The 21,257-nt window shown below is 67.0% G+C and overlaps 3 protein-coding genes across 3 annotated transcripts in view; 1 reads left to right on the forward strand and 2 right to left on the reverse strand.

Annotated features, from left to right (window-relative positions):
• Window positions 1-2,015: 2,015 nt before the first annotated feature.
• Window positions 2,016-3,194, reverse strand: EMIHUDRAFT_61288 (hypothetical protein; the record flags this gene model as incomplete). The annotated part of the gene is made up of 1 exon (XM_005775486.1): window positions 2,016-3,194. A coding segment is annotated over one exon (1,179 nt), but the record flags the coding sequence as incomplete, so codon positions are not given.
• Window positions 3,195-10,357: 7,163 nt separating this feature from the next.
• On the reverse strand, window positions 10,358-15,802 carry EMIHUDRAFT_461229 (hypothetical protein; the record flags this gene model as incomplete). Its single annotated transcript, XM_005775487.1, has 18 exons — window positions 10,358-10,451; window positions 10,526-10,592; window positions 10,663-10,809; window positions 10,854-11,069; window positions 11,134-11,196; window positions 11,574-11,637; window positions 11,921-12,250; window positions 12,554-12,761; window positions 12,964-13,075; window positions 13,298-13,357; window positions 13,496-13,516; window positions 13,576-13,596; window positions 13,656-13,676; window positions 13,736-13,815; window positions 14,458-14,584; window positions 14,633-14,941; window positions 15,012-15,052; window positions 15,193-15,802. Coding segments are annotated over 18 exons (2,589 nt in total), but the record flags the coding sequence as incomplete, so codon positions are not given.
• A 3,974-nt stretch (window positions 15,803-19,776) lies between these two features.
• Window positions 19,777-21,257, forward strand: part of EMIHUDRAFT_432177 (hypothetical protein) — a gene marked incomplete at both ends in the record, with an annotated part of 2,753 nt that continues 1,272 nt past the window's right edge. The window contains 2 exons of the mRNA XM_005775488.1: window positions 19,777-19,820; window positions 20,772-20,969. Coding sequence (XP_005775545.1) covers window positions 19,777-19,820; window positions 20,772-20,969 — 242 coding nt within the window. The remainder of the gene's footprint in view (window positions 19,821-20,771; window positions 20,970-21,257) is intronic.

Here is a 21,257-nt window from a genome sequence, read left to right on the forward strand (position 1 = left end):
TCGAACAAGCTCGAGTCCTGGTACGTGGTGGCGGCGCGGAGGTCGAGCAGCTGCACGTCAGGCGGCGGCGGCGACGGCGAGGCGGACGGCGGCGGCGGCGAGGGCGAGGCGGACGGAGGCGGTGGCGACGGTGAGGCGGACGGCGGCGGGGGCGAGGGCGATGCCGAGGGAGGCGGCGGCGACGGCGACACGGATGCCGGCGGGGGTGACGGCGATGCTGGGGGCGGCGGGGGCGACGGCGATGCTGAGGGCGGCGGCGGAGATGGTGAGGCGGACGGAGGCGGCGGCGACGGCGACGCGGATGGCGGCGGCGGCGACGGCGAGGCCGACGGAGGCGGCGGGGACGGCGACGCGGAGGGAGGCGGTGGCGACGGCGACGCGGATGGCGGCGGCGGCGACGGCGAGGCCGACGGAGGCGGCGGTGACGGCGACGCGGAGGGAGGCGGTGGCGACGGCGACGCGGAAGGAGGTGGCGGCGACGGCGACGCGGAGGGAGGCGGTGGCGACGGCGACGCGGAAGGAGGCGGCGGGGAGGGAGAGGCGGAGGGAGGCGGCGGCGACGGCGAGGCGGACGGCGGCGGCGGCGAGGGCGAGGCGGACGGAGGCGGTGGCGATGGTGAGGCGGACGGCGGCGGGGGCGAGGGCGATGCCGAGGGAGGCGGCGGCGACGGCGACACGGATGCCGGCGGGGGTGACGGCGATGCTGGGGGCGGCGGGGGCGACGGCGATGCTGAGGGCGGCGGCGGCGACGGCGACGCGGATGGCGGCGGCGGCGACGGCGAGGCCGACGGAGGCGGCGGGGACGGCGACGCGGAGGGAGGCGGTGGCGACGGCGACGCGGAAGGAGGTGGACCATTGCGATTTCCTGCGAAGACGTAGAACTTGCACACCGTCAGCCCCGCCGCAGACGGCCGGTTGAGGTAGATGTAGCGCCCCAACGCGTTGATCTCCACCTCCAACATCACGTTCGACAACACGCTCACGTCCGACTTCACCAGCGCGTTGCCCGTGTACGTCTCTGCCGTCGTGCCGAGATAGATGTCGACGTCCGTCAGCCGCTCCGCGCAGCAGTCGTTGCGGTTCTGCAGCCGCACGTAGCGCACATACACCTCGCTCCCGAGGTCGACGCCCCACCACTGGCTTGTGTATTGGCCGCACTCGGCCCACGGCCGTCCCGTCGTGCTGTCGGCGTATGACAGGTCGCTCACGGGCGCCTGCTTGTCGAACAAGCTCGAGTCCTGGTACGTGGTGGCGGCGCGGAGGTCGAGCAGCTGCACGTCAGGCGGCGGCGGCGACGGCGACGCGGATGGCGGCGGCGGCGACGGCGAGGCCGACGGAGGCGGCGGGGACGGCGACGCGGAGGGAGGCGGTGGCGACGGCGACGCGGAAGGAGGTGGACCATTGCGATTTCCTGCGAAGACGTAGAACTTGCACACCGTCAGCCCCGCCGCAGACGGCCGGTTGAGGTAGATGTAGCGCCCCAACGCGTTGATCTCCACCTCCAACATCACGTTCGACAACACGCTCACGTCTGACCTCACCAGCGCGTTGCCCGTGTACGTCTCCGCCGTCGAGCCGAGATAGATGTCGACGTCCGTCAGCCGCTCCGCGCAGCAGTCGTTGCGGTTCTGCAGCCGCACGTAGCGCACATACACCTCGCTCCCGAGGTCGACGCCCCACCACTGGCTTGTGTATTGGCCGCACTCGGCCCACGGCCGTCCCGTCGTGCTGTCGGCGTATGGCAGGTCGCTCACGGGCGCCTGCTTGTCGAACAAGCTCGAGTCCTGGTACGTGGTGGCGGCGCGGAGGTCGAGCAGCTGCACGTCAGGCGGCGGCGGCGACGGCGAGGCGGACGGCGGCGGCGGCGACGGCGAGGCGGACGGCGGCGGCGCAGGCAGGGCGGAGGGAGGCGGCGGCAGAGGCGGCGGGGAGGAGGGCGGTGGCGCGGGCGGCGCGGGCGGCGACGTTGGCGGCGACGGGGAGGAGGGGGGCAGGTTGGTCGGCACGGCGAAGCGCAACGCGGCGCGGAGGCCGGCGAAGATCTCCTCTGAGGCTGGCACGATCTCGGAGGCCGGCGCGACGAAGCCATACCCGCCGGTGTCGCGGCCCTCGATGGTGTACGCGTGCTTGATGTAGGCCCAGTCAGGTGTGGGAGGTCGCGCCTCGATCGGGTCGTACGCCCAATCGGTGCTGTCGCCAGTCGTCACGTAGATGGTCGAGGCTGCCGGACCATACGTGTACTGCTTGCCGTGCACTCCGCGGATCGCCGCGACGGCCGCCGCCGACAGGGCGTCGTGCTCGTCGTCGTGAGGCGCCGCGGAGTACAGGTAGCCCCACGGGTAGAGCCACATTTGCGAATAGGTGTGGTAATCGATGAAGAGTTTGAAGTGCGAGGAGCCGTCCGCCTCGGTGCCGAACTGGGTGACGAACTGCTGGATCCTCTCCACTTCGGGCTCCGAGCCTGCCCGCGAGCCGTGGTAGACATCGCTGCACGGGTTCGTGCTCGAGCCGGGCACGCCGCCCCACGCGCGGTGCGCCCAGTTTCGGTTTGGGTCCGTGCCGACGCAAGAGGAACCCGCGTTCGGCGAGCGCGTCTTCCGCCACCAGCGGTCGGTTTCGCGAGAGTACTCGTAGCCGTCGGGGTTGGCGATGATGAGGAAGTAGAGGTCGAGCGAGTCGACCATCTGTCTGATCGAGGCGTCGGTCGCGTAGTCCTTTAGGATCTTGTCGACCATCACCTCGGCCGAGGCGCCCGTCAGCCACTCGCGGGCGTGGATCGTGGACTGGAACCAGATGGCGGGCTTGCCGTTGTACGAGGGCTTGCATGCGGGCGCAGGAGTGTAGCTGCAGGTCGTGTTCTTTGGCCCGCCCGTGATGCGAACCACCTGCAGGTCCCTCCCCTCGGTGCTCGTGCCGATGGAGAAGGTGGAGGCGATGTGGGTGTAGTTGGGCACCGCCGTGTCTCGGAAGTAGGTGTTGATTTGGTCGGTCGAGTGGTACTCGCCCGGCAGCCACCGGTTAGAGCGGCTGGACGAGCGGCCAGCCGCCTCGTTGTCGACCAGCGTCTGGATGTCCGGCACGACCACCTCGACGGAGACGAAGTGGCTTGCCAGCCGCGCCCGAATCTCGCTCACCGAGGAGGCGAGCACACGCACGTCGAACGGGCTGCCCAGCGAGGGCGAGGTCCAGTAGTCGAAGAGCGGCACGGCGTCCTCGAAGCCCGCCACCGCCTGTGCGGCGCGAGCGGTGGTGCTGAGACCCGCAACAGCCTCCGAACCGCCGCCGCAACGCCTGCGATGAGTGCCGGGCAATAGTGTGGGCGGGCAATGCCTGGACGGCGTCAAGCGTGCTCGCGTTGAACCGGAGGAGGACCTGGTCGTGGTGGTTGTTGCCGGGGGCAAAGTAGTGGGTGTTGCCACCGCCCTCGCCACTGGCCAGTGACAACAAGAAGGCGGGCAGCATAAACGGTGTCGTGGGAGAGGCGGAGGGAGGCGGCGGCGAGGGCGACGCGGACGGAGGCGGCGGCGACGGCGAGGCGGAAGGCGGCGGCGGCGAGGGCGAGGCGGAGGGAGGCGGCGGCGAGGGCGAGGCGGACGGCGGCGGGGGCGAGGGCGATGCCGAGGGAGGCGGCGGCGACGGCGACACGGATGCCGGCGGGGGTGACGGCGATGCTGGGGGCGGCGGGGGCGACGGCGATGCTGAGGGCGGCGGCGGAGATGGTGAGGCGGACGGAGGCGGCGGCGACGGCGAGGCGGAGGCGGGCGGTGGCGACGGCGAGGTGGAGGGAGGCGGCGGCGAGGGCGATGCTGAGGGAGGCGGTGGTGACGGTGAGGCGGAGGGAGGCGGCGGCGACGGCGAGGCGGAGGGAGGCGGCGGCGACGGTGACGCGGAGGGAGGCGCTGGCGACGGCGAGGCGGACGGAGGCGGCGGCGACGGCGAGGCGGAGGGCGGCGCCGCCTCGAGATTTTGCCGGAGAGTCGCGGCGGTCGATGGTGGCGGAGGCTGAGCCGTCGCGGCAGGCAGCAGGGCCTTGAAGACGAGTGCGGCTGCGCCGCCGCCGCCCATGCCGACGACCGCGAGGAAGGCGATGAAGATGCTGAGCAGGTGGGGCTGGCAGAGGCGGCCAGGGCCGCAGCGCGGCGAGTCGAGCGAGGGCTTCTTGGCCCGATTCTTGGGCGAGAGGGGCGTGCCCTGAGCGGGCCGTCTTCGGGCCTTTGAGTTGCGGCGCCACATCACCGTGCCGATGACGGCCAGGGCGGCGGCCGCGGCGGCGACCTGCGGCGGACCCGCCGCGAGCCACGAGAAGGCGCTCGCGAAGAAGCCGGCGGGCGCCGCCGCCGTGCCGGTGAGGCACGCCGTGGCGGCGGCGAGGCAGGTGGCCCACGCTGCGCCACGAGCCCCCTTTCCGCTCGCCGCGGTCGGCCAGGAGGCGCCGCAGGCGATGGCGAGGAGGATGAGCACGAGGGCGGGCATGAGAAGCGGCGAGCAGCTCACGAGCGAGGACGCCTTCGAGGCGACGGCGGGCGAGAAGGCCGAGGACGCTGCCGAGGCGACGCCGGATGAGAAGGCCGAGGACGCCGAGGCGACGGCAGACGAGAAGGCCGAGGCCACCGCCGTCGGGCTAGGCACGGCGGCCGCGCAGTGGCCAAAGGCGGGCATGCAGACGAGGAGCAGCCACCGGAGAGCGCCCTCGGCCTTCGTGTAGCCGAAAGCGCCGTGATCCAAGCGGGAATTCTTTTGAGAGCGCCTTCGTTGTTAATAGTACAAACCCAATGGTCCTCTGCGAGCGGTCCTTCGTTGCAGACGCACACACGCACACGCCACGCCGCACCGCGCGCCCGCCCACCGCCCCGCCCAGGCGGGAAAGAGGTGGGGGGATGGGACAGCGAAGGAGGAGCACGAGCACGTATGGGAGGGTTCAGTAATGCGCCACGCTGCCCGGCGTCTCTCACTTTCCGGGACAGCCCCGCCCTTGTGAGGCAGGAAAGTGACGGCTACCCCGTACGCGCCTGCCGCTCTACTCGTCGCCGACCGCCCATTCCCCCCTCCTCGTTCCCCCCTCGAATGCTCCTGACCCCGACAAGCCGCCCGACGTTGGGCCTCTGCCCCGCACGCCCCCGCCCCTCGCTCACACCCCGGCCTGACACGCACTCTGCCCCGCACGCCCCCGCCCCTTCTGCCCCTCGCCCACACCCCGGCCCGACACGCACATACAAGACAAACCCGGCGTCCTGCTCTCAAAAGAAAAAGAAAAAAGGGAATGAGGAGACCAGCGGGGGAGACTCCCCGCCTATGCAAGCCCCAGAGAGGGGCCGCCATCGCCGAAGCTGTGCCAAAGCATAACTCCAAAACCCGCAGCGGCCCAGGGGGCCTTGGGGGCAGCCTGCCGGACCGCCGCTGCACGGGGCTAGGCACCAGAAGACGAGTGAAATTGATGGATTGGGCTGGTGTCCGTGCCTCCCCTCTATACGTCAGAGTGGGACCTACGCCGCGCCGGGTAAGGGGCGCGCCCGGTCCTCGACGGAGCCGCGCGCCCCAAAATTCTTTTTAACCCTGGTAGTGGACAAAAGTCTGCGTTTTTCGGCCTCTCCTCCCTAACATTAGCCGGCCAAAATGTGCTCTCGCCGGTTAATATTAGGGAGGGGGGGGCGGTCGGGTGTCAGACCTAGCTCTAGGCGTGCGAGGCTGACGTATTTTGGACAATCCACCTACCAGGGTACGTTGATACTCGAGTATCTAGATAGCAAGTGTGTGTGTGTGTGTGTGTGTGTGTGTGTGTGTGTGTGTGTGTGTGTGTGTGTGTGTGTGTGTGTGACCTAGTAGTGTCCCCAGCTATGGGCGTGTCCACGTTGGAGCCAGGTGTGGTGTGGACGCGAGAATAGCTCCGCCGTTCATGGAGGCAACCGATGCGAGTCGACTGGTGTGTGTCGTCGTGGTTTCGTATCACGAGATCGCGCGAGATCGCCCGAGATCGCGCGGCGTGGCCCGGGGCGGGGTGGATGGGTTGGGAGCGAGGGGGCGAAAGTGTTCAGTGCGGTAGATGGCGAGCTCGAGGCGCGTGAGCCGGACTTGTGAGCCGGACCACCCCCTCTTGTTCTCTGCGTTGTTGAGCCAGGACTCAACATACTCGGGCTTGCGAGTCCCAAACTGTCACTCCCCTTTCTCCCGGCCGGGGTGGGGCGCGCGCGGGGGCGGCGGGTGTGCGGCGGGTGTGAGGGATGTCTGTGAGCCCGAGAGCGATATGCCATGTCCGCCTTGCGATTGTTCATAACATCGAAGGCTAAGCTCAAAAAAAAACTTTGCGCGATTTGTCGCGGCGTTTGGATTCTGGCTGGGACCGGCTCTCAGCACTGACAAGGCTCGGCTTGCGACAACCTCTTCCGTGCGATGATTGACCTGGAGTCGCTCCGACCCCGCCCCCCATCGCAGTGCTGGCGCAGGGTTACTCAAGCAGCAGTGATCCTCTTCCGTCGAGTCGCACATGCCGAACCCTCGACAACCGCCGATGACACAGATGACGCTTCCGCCACAAGCCCGGAGGTTTCGCCTACTTCTGTGATGACAAATCATGCCTCTTTTCATGCAGCAACGCAATGGTCGGTGCTGGCCGGCACCACCGACATCTCCACCACCACCACCAACCCCGCCGACCGCCCTTCTAGCGTGGACCCGGCGGGAGAAGAGTGGAGGAGGAGGCTGCCCTGCTGCGCCCTCAGCTGCTGCAGCGCCCCCAGGGCCATGCTTGCCTGCCTCTCGAGTCGGCCCGCCGGCTCAGACGTCGCTCGCTTCTCCGCCGCCTCCGCCGGGCCGCAGAGTGCGGCGCCGAGCGAGGCCGGGCCGAGTGAGCCGAGCGAGCCTCGCCTGGGCACGACATCCCTCTTCCGCATCGACAACCGCGGCATCACGCGGGTGGCGGAGGGGGGCGAGCACGCCACGCTCTACCGGCGCCGGCGCTGTGTCACGAACGGCGAGCTGACGCTCACCCTGCTCTCCACCAGCCAGGCCAAGAGCGAGGTGCCGCTGCCCGAGCTGCTGCACAGGCCGATGCCGCCGCCCTTCCAGCTGCCCCTCGCGGCGCCTGTGTACATGCACGCCGCCGGGCCCCACCCCCCCGAGACCGCATCGGCTCTCGAGGCCATCCTTGCGCGGCTCGCACGCCGCGCGAAGCGGAAGCAGCGAGCGGGCCTGGGAGAGCAATTAGTGAGAAGGTAGGTGTAAGGTAGAGCTTAGGTAAGGTAAACTTCTCCACACACACGAGGTGGTGGGGCAAGGGGGGGCGACCCTCGCATCTCCACGTCTGACGACAGGAGCCCCACGGCAGGTGTATGGTGCTAGTGGATGAGGTAAAAAGATGAACAAAAGGATGTCCAAAAAATAAAAAAGGGGACACTCGCACGGTTCACTAGAGTATGAGTATGTCAGCCCGGTTTTCTCTTTTCAGGTTCTTCCGCTTGCATCTTGGGCGCGCCGCCGTCCCAGTCTCTAACTTATTTTGGGGCATGGGGGCCCAACCAAACACCGAGCAGCGAGTGGCGCCATAGGATTCCCGAGCGTCGGCTTGCGCCGGAGCGCCGCAGCCAAGCGCAGTGAGCGAGTCCGCCTCCAAGGTTGTAGGCGAACGAGAAAAAGGTGAACAAACACCGAGAAAGACTAACCCCGAGAAAGGCCCTTCGCGGCTGATCGGAGGCTGACAGACGCAAGGCCAGTGCGATGGGATAGCCGAGGTGCAGTCTGGTGCAGACTGAGCATGTGTCAGACTGCGCCAGACTGCGTCACGGACTGCGGCGGACTGCGTCAGACTGTGCTCCCCCAGTCCCCGCAGTCCGTCCCAGTCTGAAGACTTCATAGACTGCTTAGACTGGGAATAACCTCTAAGTCGAGCGCGTCGCTCGGAGAGTGTTTCGACACGGCGTTTCTCTTCCACCTGGTGGTGCGATGGGCTCCCGCGGGGAGATGTCCTGTAGCATCAGGTGCAAAGGAAAGAGTGGGCTGTGGTATCCTTCGCGAACACAAGTACACAAGCTCCACATGCACATCTGTGTGGCCCGCTGGGTGCGCTTCTTCATAGCTCCCTGGCGCTCCCCGCTCCCTCCCCTGGATGTGAGGCTGCAATCTGCACTCCAAGTGCTCCAATCCCAAGTGCTCCAAGCCCGGTCCTCACCCAGGCCCAAGGACGCACACACAAGCACAGACAGACAGACAGACAGTCCACGTCGACAAGGGAGAGAGAGACAGCGACGACAAGGGGCATACCTGTAGACTCCCCACAGTGTGCACAGTCAGCACTGATGCGCAAGCGGAGCGGTAGCGCCTGAGCTCCCGGGCGGCTGCGCCGGCCGCGCGGGCCGTGGGCGCAGCGTGGGGCCGGGAGCGGCCTGCTCCGTGCTCATGTATCCAGCGTCTCTAGACGATTACAAAGGATCGGACGTCACGCACATTTTGACAGGGACGTCGGAAATCGGACACATCCACTGGGACGAGTCAATTCATTCACTAGAATGACTAGAAAGGGCACCCATGGGGGGTGATCGCATCCCCCCCAATGGCGGCGGGCGCCGCAGAGCCGGCATTGTGAGAGTCAATCCCCCCCATTGCGCGCGCGCGCATTGGTGGCGAAGTCGACGCTGCGCTTCAGCTTGTCGCGCGCGACCCACTTGGTGAGGAAGTCGGCGGGCATGAGGTCGTCTGCGATCTTGACGACGCGGCACTCGCCCTCGGCCATGCGGCGCTGGAGCGTGTGGTACCGGCGGAGGAAGTGGCGCGAGCGCGACGCGGACATGGCATTGTTGGCGACGAGGACGTTGGCCTTGTTGTCCGAGAGGATGACCGTGGGCCCGGCGGGTGGCGCTCCGAGGGCAAGGAGGACGACGCGCGCGTAAAGACGTGCTCCCCGGCATTGGCGGTGGCGATAGCCTCGCACTCGTGCGACGAGTCGACGATCAGGCCAACCTTCTTCGTGCAGTGGTAGACGGCGGCGCCAAAGCACTGAGAGACCACTCACATCGCTGTTGCGGGGCGGCAATGTGACTGGACTCGCCGTGCGCGCCCAGCTAACCCTAGCCACCAGCCTGCGCCATACCCAGGTACGGTCGCACCTGTCTCTCCACCTATCATCCCAACTCCTCGGGCGACCGCGCGGCTGCGCTACTCACAGGCAGTCTCCCTGCCTCAGCTGTTACAGGCACCACCCACCGACCAGTCTCGACGACGAGCCGCGGCAGGGCTCGCTGCGCCGCTGCACAGCTTTACGCCACAACACAACATATCAACCAACGTAACCTCCCCCTTAGTGACCCACCCTTGCGGGCTCAGTTGCCGCATTAGGAGCCTTCGCACCGCGAGTGGGCTCAGGTGGGATCCACGGAGAGAGAGGTTCCATACACAGCCGCACTCTACACACCTTACCCCCTCTACTCGGGCGGCATCGTGGTGAGACCCTGGGCAGTCAGAGAGGCTGACAGTAAGTGGCGGGCTGAGAACTCGGGCCTCTCCCGACCCGCCATCGCTGCCTAAGGGAGGATCCTATCGGCCACTAGACCATGACAGATCAGAGGCGCACACGCCCTGTCCCAGCTCCCCCACTCCTCACACTGGGTTTGCAGTGCGCGGCCTCGCCACCTCCCTACCAGGGCAAACCCCCTCTCTCCCCCTAGGTGCTGCACTTGACGTCCATAGAAGGCGCGCGGCAGAGGCGGGAGGGAGGCGGGGAGAATCTAGCTCGCTCTGGCAGGGAGGCAAGGGTGTGATAGAGTGTTTGGGTGAGAACAGGCGGAGTGTGTGTGCCTGTACGGATTGGGAGAGCACTTGTGACAAGGCATGGTTAGGCGAGTGGCAGTCGCTAGTGCGGACTTGCTAAGTCGTGTGTGCTCCGCCTTTTGCTGGCTAAGACTGGAACAATTTTTTTCACCCATGGGGGGTGATCGCAACTGAGCTTGCCGGGCTTGTAGTGCGACTTCCAAAATTTTAATTTACCATTTCACCCACTAGGCCCGGGCGCTCGCGCCACCCGGGTCTTGGTGGGGCCCCAGGTGGGCTCAGCCTCAGCGCTCAGTCAGGAGGAATTACGCCCAGGCCATTTTAAGGTGATCCACTACACCTGACAGAGAATTGGCTGACAGTCCTTGCTGCAACTAGTCTACACTCTCATACACGACTTTCCGGGCGACTCCGCGAGCTGGCCAGGCCGCCCTCACACCGTTTTGCGGAGGCTGACGCGCGCGCGCTGGAAGCCGAATGAACAAGAGAGTCGTCATCGGGCGGGAGCGAAACAGGAGCGAAAGAGGGGTCCGCGGGAGCAGCAGAGGCAGTGGAGGGGGGGGGGGGGGGGGGGGAGGGGAGGAGGGGGAGCTACGCGAGCGACTCGAGCGCCGTGCGAGCCGCGCGCAGCTTGGCCAGCAGCTCGACGTCGCCGCGCCTCTTGGTCTCCATCTCCGGCGGCTCGTCGAGCAGGCCTAGAAAAGGAGATGCGGATGCTCGGCCCTCGTCCCCCCTTTGCGAAGCGCCTCTGGATCCGCGTCGAGCAGGCCGGCGGGAGGCTGCCTCGCGATGCGGTCGAAGAGGCAGGCGTAGACGCCGTCGTGCGAGGCGCGCACCTAAAAAAGAAATCCCGCCACGCGTGTTTCTTTTTCTCTCCGAGTAGACGCCGTCGAGCGAGGCGCGCACCATAAAGAGCATCACCGCCTTTGGCACAGCGTTCGAGATCGAGCGCACGACCGTGCCGTAGTACGAGCTGAGGAGCGAGCGGATGAGCGGCGCGTCGAAGCGCTGCCCGAGCTTCTTCACCACGGCGGCGAGCTCCGAGAGGAAGGCCTGCGAGATCGCACGAGATTACCCGAGATTGCACGAGATTACACCACGGCGGCGAGCTCCGAGAGGAAGGCCTGACAAAGAAAGATCGGGCTCGCCACACTTGCTGCTTCACGGCGGCGAGCTCGGAGCCGGAGGCCTAGAGAAAAAGACATGCCCGTCCGCCCGCGTGTCCTCTTGCACAGCGGCGAGCTCGAGAGGAAGGCCTGGTCGTCGGTGGAGATGTACGCCTCTTCCATCTCGATGAGCTCCTCGACCTTTGCCTGAAGCGAGGGAATCGAAGGGAATCGATCGGGACTCCGGCGGGGATCGAAGGGACTCCTCCACCTCTGCCTGCGCGAGGGTCCGCGCGCCGCCGAGCATCTCCGCGACCTCCTCGCGGACCCGCGCCTGCGGGTAGGGCAGGGCCAGGTACACTTCTCCACACACACGAGGTGGCGGGGCAAGGGCGAGGCTGGTCCCTCGCGACTCTACGTCTAGACGACAGGAGCCGCACCGGCGTTCAACGTGCGAGGCCCGGTGCGCGTGGGTGATTGGTGTGTGTGTGTGTGTGTGTGTGTGTGTGTGTGTGTGTGTGTGTGTGTGTGTGTGTGTGTGTGTGTGTGTGTGTGTGTGTGTGTGTGTGTGTGTGTGTGTGTGTGTGTGTGTGTGTGTGTGTGAGTGAGTGAGTGAGTGAGTGAGTGTGTGTGTGTGTGTGTGTGTGTGTGTGTGTGTGTGTGCGTGCGTGTGTGCGTGCGTGTGCGTGTTCGCCTGCAGCTGCGGGAAACGGCAGAGCGAGGGCGAGTTGAGCAGCCGGCTGGCGAGGGCGAGCAGCTGGTCGTGGACGGTGGCCTGTTCACGGCTGGAGGTGTGAAGAGACGCCGTTCACAGCACGGCGGGGTGCGACTCCTTGCCCGCCTGTTCACGGCTGGAGGTGTGGAGAGACGCCGTTCACAGCACGGCGGGGTGCGACTCCTTGCCTCGCCAAGCAGGCGAGGCACGGCTGGAGCAGCTGCCGGATCGGCCGGTGCTCGGGGTGCTGCAGCATGTGCTCGAGGAGCTCGATGGGCGGGATGGGGAAGGAGAGGTGGTTCCCCTCGCAGTCCTTGGCCGCCTCGACAAGGTACCTGCTCACAGCAGCTGCACAGGTAGCGGACCAGGTGAAGAGGCGCCGTTCACAGCCGCCGCTCGCTCGTGGACGGTGCCTGCTCGCAGCCGCAGCCGTGAAGAGACGCCGTTCACAGGTGGAGCGGCACGCGGGGCCGCAGCGAGGTGCTCGTCCGGGAAGGCCGCAGCGGAGAAGGGCGAGACGTCGCGCAGCGTGCCCTGCAGCGCCTCAAACGCGTCCTTGATCCGGCGGCCTGGTACCACACCCTCTAGAGTTGTCGAATCCAGTGTGGGTTCGGTCCCGTGGGTGGTGCGGTAGCGCCCGTCTTGACGTCGGCGCGCTTCTCCACCAGCGCGCCTGCTCACAGCAGCCGGTGTGAAGAGACGCTGTCCACACCCTCGTCTGCGGGCGCTTCTCCACCAGCGCGAGCGAGAGAACGAGAGAGAGTGAGTGAGAGAGAGAGAGAGAGAGAGAGAGAGAGAGAGAGAGAGAGAGAGAGAGAGAGAGAGAGAGAGAGAGAGAGAGAGAGAGAGAGAGAGAGAGAGAGAGAGAGAGAGAGAGAGAGAGAGAGAGAGAGAGAGGCGCGCCGACGAAATCGCGACAGAAAGAGGCGATCAGCGTCTGCGCGAGCGCCGTCTTGCCAGCCTCGTCGGCGGGCACCTGTTCGCGGCCGCGGCCGTGAAGAGACGCCGTTCACAGCCGCCGTCTTGCCAGCCTCGTCGGGGGGGTGGCGCCATCGGCCCGAGCAGCGCCAGGGCGCGCTCAGTCTCCTTTGTGAGGACGTTCATTTCCGCCACGATGCCGGGCAGGTGCTGCTTGAGGTGCTGCAGCAGCACGCGCGACAGGAAGCGGGAGAGGAGGGGCACGCCTGGGGTGGTGGTGGTGTGTGGTGGTGGGGGGGGGGGGGGGGGCAGTCTCTTTGCAGTCTCTTTCCGCCCGCACGAGCTAAAGGAAAGGAGGGAGGGGGAGGGAGGGAGGGAAAGGGAGGGAAAGGGGGAGGGAGGGGGAGGGAGGGGGGGAGGGAAAGGGAGGAAGAGGGAGGGAGAGGGGGAGGGGGAGAGCGGCGTCACCCAGCCGCACTCGCCCGGCGGCGCCGAGGGCCGAGTACGCCGCGTGCTTCCCAAAGTACTCCCGCTCCACACGGAACCCGTCGAGCACCGTCAGCCCCTGCGGCCCCTTCGCCTCTGCGCAGAGGCACGGAAGTGTCTCGGAGGTGTCTCGAAAGTGTCTCGAAAGTGTCTCGGAGGTGTCTCGCGCCTGCGCGTGCCAGCGGCGGCACGGAAGTGTCTCGAAAGTGTCTTGGAAGTGTCTCGAAAGTGTCTCGGAAGTGTCTCGGAGGTGTCTCGGAAGTGTCTCGGAAGTGTCTCGGAGGTGTCTCGCGCCTGCCGGCGAGCGGTTCCGCACGGCAAAGTAGCCCAGCGCGAGGCGCAGATCGGAGGGGACCGACCCCTCCAGGTAGCGCGCCTAGGGTTCGGGTACCGTGGGGGGTAGGGGATGGGTTCGGTGCCGTGGGGGGAGGGGACCGACCCCTCCAGTAGCGCGCCTAGGGTTCGGGTACCGTGGGGGGTAGGGGATGGGTTCGGTGCCGTGGGGGGAGGGGACCGACCCCTCCAGGTAGCGCGCCTAGGGTTCGGGTACCGTGGGGGGTAGGGGATCGGTTCGGTGCCGTGGGGGTAGGGGACCGACCCCTCCAGGTAGCGCGCCTAGGGTTCGGGTACCGTGGGGGGTAGGGGATGGGTTCGGTGCCGTGGGGGGAGGGGACCGACCCCTCCGGGTAGCGCGCCTAGGGTTCGGGTACCGTGGGGGGTAGGGGATCGGTTCGGTGCCGTGGGGGTAGGGGACCGACCCCTCCAGGTCGCGCGCCACGTCGGTCCCCGCATTCATCAGGTCGACCTTTGTCAGGACGCCGACGGTGCGCGCGCCTAGGGTTCGGGTACCGTGGGGGGTAGGGGACGGTGCGCGCGCCTTTGCGGGGCGTGCCGCGGGAGGTGGGAGGAGGGGCTGGCAGACGAGATGGACGGGCAAGGCGGAGGAAGGGACTGGGGAACGATGCGTAACAATGTTTTTGCTCGCCTTCCCTGGGACCCCGTGTTGCATGTCTGACTGTCTGTGTGCGAGCTCGCACTAGTCCTCGCATTCGCCATCCTGGGGCCCAGTGCTGACTTCTGACTGCCGTTGCGGTCTCTCCCTGTCTCGACTGTCTGAGCTTGCGCGTCTTGGGTCCGTGGTTGTGTGTTTGTGGGAACGATGCGGCTTCGTGCTCCTCCCGCACTGCGCAGCCGAGAGGTGGCCGAGAGGTGGCCGAGAGGTGGCCGAGAGGTGGCCGAGAGATGGCCGAGAGATGGCCGAGAGATGGCCGAGAGGTGGCCGAGAGATGGCCGAGAGGTGGCCGAGAGGTGGCCGAGAGGTGGCCGAGAGGTGGCCGAGAGGTGGCCGAGAGGTGGCCGAGAGGTGGCCGAAACCGCGCGCCTTGCGGGTCGTGCTCCTTGACGAGCTCGAGCGCGGGGTCCGCCTAGGAATGGGTGGACTGACTCACTCATTTTTGAAGGAGCTAGCTGCTTGACCGCCGCTCGAGCGCTGACACGGCGCCTCGAGGTCGGCCCTCGCCCCGCAAACCATGAGGATGATTGTGCGCTCCGGCCGGATGTACGCCGCAATCATGTCGCGGATCTGCCTCTTGATGTCGCGCGGCTGGCCTAGGGTTCGGGTACCGTGGGGGTAGGGGATGGGTTCGGGTACCGTGGGGTAGGGGATGTCGCGGTGCTGGCCGTGGTCGGTCAGCGCAGTCATGGTGAGGCCGGGCAAGTCGACCAGCGACAGGTTGGGCACGTTCGGCGAGTAGTAGCGCACGAAGATTGGCGCGGCCGAGACGCCCTTCTGCGCGCCGGCGCGCGCCTCCGTCTGCGCCTCGATCGAGGCGCGGATCTGCTGCAGCTGCGGCGGCGTCGGGTCGGGGAAGGCGAGGGGGACCGCCGCCGCGCACTGCCACGCGCCGCAGCTGTAGTCGCCAAACTCTGCGCGCATCTCCGCCGGGTCTGGAGAGTGGACCTGTTCACAGCCAGAGAGAGGTGTGAAGAGACGCTGTTTCACCGCTGTCGTAGGACGACCGCCCCTCCACCAGCTGCAGATTGAGCGGCGCGCGCGTCACCATCTGCTCGCCTACAGGCACGGGGAGGGCATCCAAGTGGAGGATCAGCGGCGGAGCCGTCGGAGGCAGGGGGGACCAGGGGCGCGGGGGGAGACGCCGATCAGGGTGGCGTGTAAGGAGGGGGGGTTGGATGGCGGAGGCGTCGGCGGACCGAGCGGCAGGATGTCGGCCGCAAGGAAGCCGTTGAGCAGTGAGGACTTGCCGGACGACTGCGTGCCTGAGGAGGGCAGGTGAACGACGGTGCTGGAGCGAGAGCGCTGCTTCTTCTCCCGGAACGGCTGCGACGGTGCGCGGCGGTGAGGTGAGCGAGAGTTTTTGGAGCGTATTCCGGAACGGCTGCGCCGCGCGCCGACGACGACGAGGCGGGGAAGCTCGGGCTCGCGGAGGCGGCCGCTCGCGGCGCCGCTCGCGCTGCCGCCGCCCGGTGCCACCGACGAGAAGATGCCCGACAGCGTGTTTGCAATCCGGAGCACCTCAGACGAGCCGAGTCCGCGCAGCGCGCCGTCGTCGAGCTCCGTGGGCGGCGGGCCGGTGAGCCGCCCCACGCTGCCGCGGCCGTCCTCGCCCCCGCGCGCCACGTACGCCGAGAGGAAGGAGCCCGCCGCCCAGATCGCCGACCCGCCCGCCTTTGCTACCACAGGCAGCGTGCCGGCGACCGCGCCGCCGACCGCGCGCAGGGTCTCGCCGCGCGCGCCGCTGGAGCTGGCCTCGCCGCCGGCGGGCTCGGGGCTCTTCTCAAGGGAGGTTGAGGTTGCGCACATTCTGGATTGGGAGGTAGCTTTGGCCCTGTTGGGGCCGGCAGCGGGCTGATCGGGAGAGGCTTTGGACTGGTGGTCGACAGCGACCGCGGAGCGCGCTTTTTATTTTGAGAGCGCCTTCGTTGTTAATAGTACAAACCCAATGGTCCCTTGCGAGCGGTCCGTCGTTGCAGTCGCACACACTCACACGCCACGCCGCACCGCGCGCCCACCCGCTGCCCCGCCCAGGCGGGAAAGAGATGAGGAGATGGGACAGCGAAGGAGGAGCACAAGCACGTATGGGAGGGTTCAGTAATGCGCCACGCTGCCCGGCGTCTCTCACTTTCCGGGACAGCCCCGCCCTTGTGAGGCAGGAGAGTGACGGCTACCCCGTACGCCCTGTTGCTTCTACCCCGACGCCGACCGCCCATCCGCCCCTCCTCGCTCCCGCCTCGAATGCTCCGAGCAGCAGCCGCAGCAGCAGCTGCTGCAGCAGCAAGCAGCAGCCAGATTGCTGCCGTTGTCTGCGCCGCGATCCGCCGCCGCGCCGCCGCGCCGCCGCCGCCTGCGCTCGCCGCCGCCTCTTAGACGACTCCTCTCGGGCAGCGGGCCGCGAGGTTGTGGTCAGAGAGCAGCAGGGTTGAGATCCACAAAATCGGCCAAATTTGAGGTTGCTCGAGAGAGCCTGGAAATGGTCCCGCGCCGTTGCCCCGGTGCCGGCGCATCACGTCTCAGCCGCGATGGGCCGGTTCCGCCGCGTAGTCGAGCAGCAGGAGCTCGGAGGCAACTTTGTCGACAAACTGGTCGAGCCAAAAATCGGCGAGGAGAGCTGGGAGCCGCGGCACTGGACTGCGCCGCCAGCGAGGCGAGAGCAGCAGCCGACCGGCCGTGACATGGCAGTTAGACGGCGGGAACGAACACCTTTCTTACCGTCCAGGTGGGCAGTGCAGTACGCGAATCTGCGAGGCGAGGCCGCTCCGCTCACGCGGCCCGATGGGGAGGAGCGGGGCGGACTACGGGGATCGGCTTCTTACACAGCCCTTCCCTGCAGCGAGCCCCCCTCCAACCCACCCGCGCTAGGTCTCGGGTTTGACGCATGGGGTCACTCCCGCGAAACTCGGGAACTAGCCGGGGCAGTCGGAGAAGGGGCAACTCCGTGCACTGACGGTCGGCCGTCAGAAAACACGCCTCCGTGGCTCGGGTTACACCAATCCTCGCTACCCAACGCGGCCAAAGGATATCCGCCTCGAGAACCTCGAGCACATGAGAATGTTGGGCACGACCATGAGAATGTTGCGTGATTGCGTTTCGTTCGGCTTGCCTTCGACTCGTTGGCACCCAACATCCTCATGCACCCTTTGCTCTTCTGTGCGCTTCCGCTCACCTTTGCGGTGCAACACGTGGTGTGCGCGTTCATTCTTTCACCGCCAGTCCCTTCGCGAGTCTGCCTTTGCGCTGGAGGCGAGGTTCCACCACAGCGCTGCGCCTCGACGTGCTCACGCCGCTTGCCGTCAGATGGAGCTTGCGGGCGGCCAGGGTGGAATGCTTGGAATCAGCGCGGGCAGGCTGGTGATGTTGAAGACGCGCACCCAGGGAGGGACGGGGGCGAGGCGAACTGCGTCGGATCGCGCACTGGCTGGTGGTGGAGACGCCCACCCCCGACGCTGGCTCTCGTCTGCTTGCTCGCCGCCTGCCTAGTCATCAGCCTCGCCATACGCGCGGAGGACAGGGAGGCGTTCAATGGGCACGCGGCTGAGGCGCTCTGGACCGCATTCATTCAGGTCCAGGTCGTCGTACAAGGGCAAACGCACCTCTTCGATGTCAGCGCTCAGACAAGCGGTCTCGAGCTGAGACGCTTGTGTGCAAAACGCTCCTCGATCCCCGCTGGTGCGCTTGGCGGCCTCTACCATCAGTCGCGGCTATTGGAAGACGACGCCCCGCTGGCATCCTACGGTGTGCGCGCAGGAAGCACCATCGAAGTCAAAGCACGGTTGCGCGGCGGCGCGCCCGGCCCACCGGCCACCTCCCGGTACGCCTCCCCGAACCGGGCGGAAGAGGGTCACTTCCTCCACACCTTTCCGGTCGACGTCTTGCCGACCATCATTGACCCCGTCACCCGAGTGCCAATTCTGGACTCAATCTCAATTTCCATCCGACATGCCAATGCGGGACGCCCCGCGCAGGCTCAGGCGCAGGCGCAGGCGCAGGCTACACTTGACGAGGCGGAGGCGGCGGAGCGGGAGCACGAACGCCACCGCCTTGCGGATCATAGAGTGACACTCGGATCATAGGTGTCCTACGAGACCTTGCTCGACCGCTTTCTTCTCTACAACTTCTTCCTCCTCGTGATGATGGCAATCGTGAGCGCAGTTCTGCCGCAAGCGGGACAAGACGCGGAGGATTTGGCCGATCGCGTCTGCTTGGCGCTTCTGGGTGCCATTTGGTGCATAGTCCAGGCGTGGTTTTTGGCCAAGGCGTGTAAAAGTGCGCGCCTGTCGCGCGAGGGAGTTCGGGTATTAATTTGAAACTTTTCTTCGCTAGAGAACTAGAACGTAGAAGTGTGGGCTTTTCTCAAAACGGAACTGTGTGTCTCAGCTCTCAGAACGTCAATAAAAAGAATTCCCGTTGCCAATCACGGCGCTTTGCTACCTCGGTGTTTATCAAGGTGCGGCCCTCACGGCCCTCACATTCACCCGCCGGCAGCCGGATTCCGTGGGAATCGCACCCTGTCTGCCCTCGCAGGTGTCCGTCCGTCAACTCGAGGCCCGCCAGCCAGCCATCCCAAGCTAGTCCCCAACAGACGCAGCACCGCCAAGACACAAGCCCATCGCCGCCCGGAATCATACCCCAATACACGCCCCGGAGCGATGCGAAAACCGTCGGCGGCGGGGCCTTGGGCAAGCGTACGTGGGCGGCCTCCACCGTCGGCTACCTCGCCGGCCTCGAGCACAGCCTGCATCGCATGAGCATATGCGGCGAGTCGAGCATCTCTTTCGCCACTCGCATATTTGTTCATCCTCGGAATGCTCGCGTGCGTCGACTCGATGAGAGAGAACGATCTACTCGGCGCGCGAGCGGAGAGGTGCCTCGCCCCCTGCCCTTCATCACCATCACCGCAAAGCATCAGCATGATAAGTCCTCGCGCCGTCGTCAGCATCACCATCATCGTCACCGTCTTCACCAGCATCCTCGCCGCCATCACCATCCTCGTCACCATCCTTGTCACCATCCTCATCCCCACCCTCGTCAACATCATCATCAACATCGTCACCTTCTTCTTCATCGTCGTCGTCAACATCCTCCCCTTGATCGTCTTGACGCAGGCTGCTTGCTGCCCATTCATCCCATCCCTCGAATGCTCGGGCAACCCCGCGCTGCTCATGAGGCTCGTAGGGGTGGAGCGCCCGGGGCGAGCCGAGAGGGACCTGGCCTCGAGCAGGCGCGCAGCTCGCGCACGCTCTCTGTGTGCACCGACACCGTGGCCTGCCCAGAACCTTCCCGGAACCTTCCAGAAGGTGGGCCCTTGAACTTTCTCGGAACCTTCCCGTAGGTGCCGCTTCGCCCCGGACGAGGCAAAAGGACCCTCCCTCCGCCCCCTCCCCCACCCCCTCCTCCTCTCCGTCATCTCCGCACCCGTCCCCTCCCCCCTCGCCTCCGCCTCCCCGCTATGCCCTCTGCCTGGCCGGCTCTGACGCCCCGCCCCTGCTTGTGTAGGCGACGACGCTCTCCGTGCCGGACAACATCTGCTACATCGCGGACCAGCTCTTTGTTCGCTGCGTGCGGCGGTCGCGCCTCGGGTCTCTCCGCGCTCACCTCCGACTTCTCCACCGCCGATTCCGTCATCGACAAGAAGAATGGTTGGTACGAGTCCCTCATCACCATCATCACCATCGTCATCATCGTCATCCTCGGTCGCTGCCGCTTCCCTCGCAGTACGAGGTCGGCGTACTGCGCGTACCTGCTCGAAGGCCTACAACCGCACCGCGGCGGCTTGTCCCAGGCGACCACCGAGTGCTACACGGACATCGCGGACGAGAGTGCGGTGCGCCGCTGCGTTACCGCCCCGTGGGTGCCTCCCATTCAAGCACTTGAATGACGCACCGGCTCCCGTCTTCCCCCCTCCGCCCGCCCGCCTTCCCGCCTGCCTCCACCCTTCTCCTCGCCCTCGCGCAGGCCCGCGTCGCCATCTCCGGCATGCCGGCAGCCCACTTCACCGTCGCCTCCTCGGTCGCTGCCGCTTCCCTCGCAGTACAAGGTCGGCGTACCGTCTGCGCGCACCTGCTCGAAGGCCTACAACCGCACCGCGGCGGCTTGTCGCAGGCGACCACCGAGTGCTACACGGACATCGCGGACGAGAGTGCGGTGCGCCGCTGCGTTACCGCCCCGTGGGTGCCTCCCATTCAAGCACTTGAATGACGCACCTGCTCCCCGGCGGCACAGGGCGTTCGCGCGGTCACTGTCACGTCTCGGCCCGTCCTCGACATCGACCCGACCGCCGTCATCGCCGCTCGAGTCGAACCAGCGTTCGACCCGGCCATGCCTGCGCGAGAAGCCCTACGCGGCGCTCTTCGGGCTTGTCCGCATCGACGACGGGCTCTCAGCTCTCATGAAGGGCGGCGGGCCGTGTCCGGAGAAGGTGCCGGCCGCGGCGCCCTCGCCCCTCCCTCCCCCTCCGCCCGCCCGCCTGCCCGCCTGCCTCCACCCTTCTCCTCGCCCTCGCGCAGGCCCGCGTCGCCATCTCCGGCATGCCGGCAGCCCACTTCACCGTCGCCTCCTCGGTCGCTGCCGCTTTTCCCTCGCAGTACGAGGTCGGCGTACCGTCTGCGCGTACCTGCTCGAAGGCCTACAACCGCACCGCGGCGGCTTGTCGCAGGCGACCACCGAGTGCTACACGGACATCGCGGACGAGAGTGCGGTGCGCCGCTGCGTTACCGCCCCGTGGGTGCCTCCCATTCAAGCACTTGAATGACGCACCGGCTCCCCGGCGGCACAGGGCGTTCGCGCGGTCACTGTCACGTCTCGGCCCGTCCTCGACATCGACCCGACCGCCGTCATCGCCGCTCCAGTCGACGCGGCGTTCGACCCGGCCATGTGTGCGCGAGAAGCCCTACGCGGCGCTCTTCGGGCTCGTCCCCGCATCGAGGACGGGCTCTCAGCTCTCATGAAGGGCGGCGGGCCGTGTCCGGAGAAGGTGCCGGCCGCGGCGCCCTGCCCGCCACCCCCCGCCTTTGCCCCCTCCATATCGTCTTCCCCCCTCCGCCCGCCTCCCTTCCCGCCTGCCTCCACCCTTCTCCTCGCCCTCGCGCAGGCCCGCGTCGCCATCTCCGGCATGCCGGCAGCCCACTTTACCGTCGCCTCCTCGGTCGCTGCCGCTTCCCTCGCAGTACGAGGTCGGCGTACCGTCTGCGCGTACCTGCTCGAAGGCCTACAACCGCACCGCGCCGCTATGTCGCAGGCGACCACCGAGTGCTACACGGAC

Source organism: Emiliania huxleyi (genome assembly GCF_000372725.1).
Source record: "Emiliania huxleyi CCMP1516 unplaced genomic scaffold EMIHUscaffold_3, whole genome shotgun sequence".
Lineage (NCBI taxonomy): Eukaryota > Haptophyta > Isochrysidales > Noelaerhabdaceae > Emiliania > Emiliania huxleyi.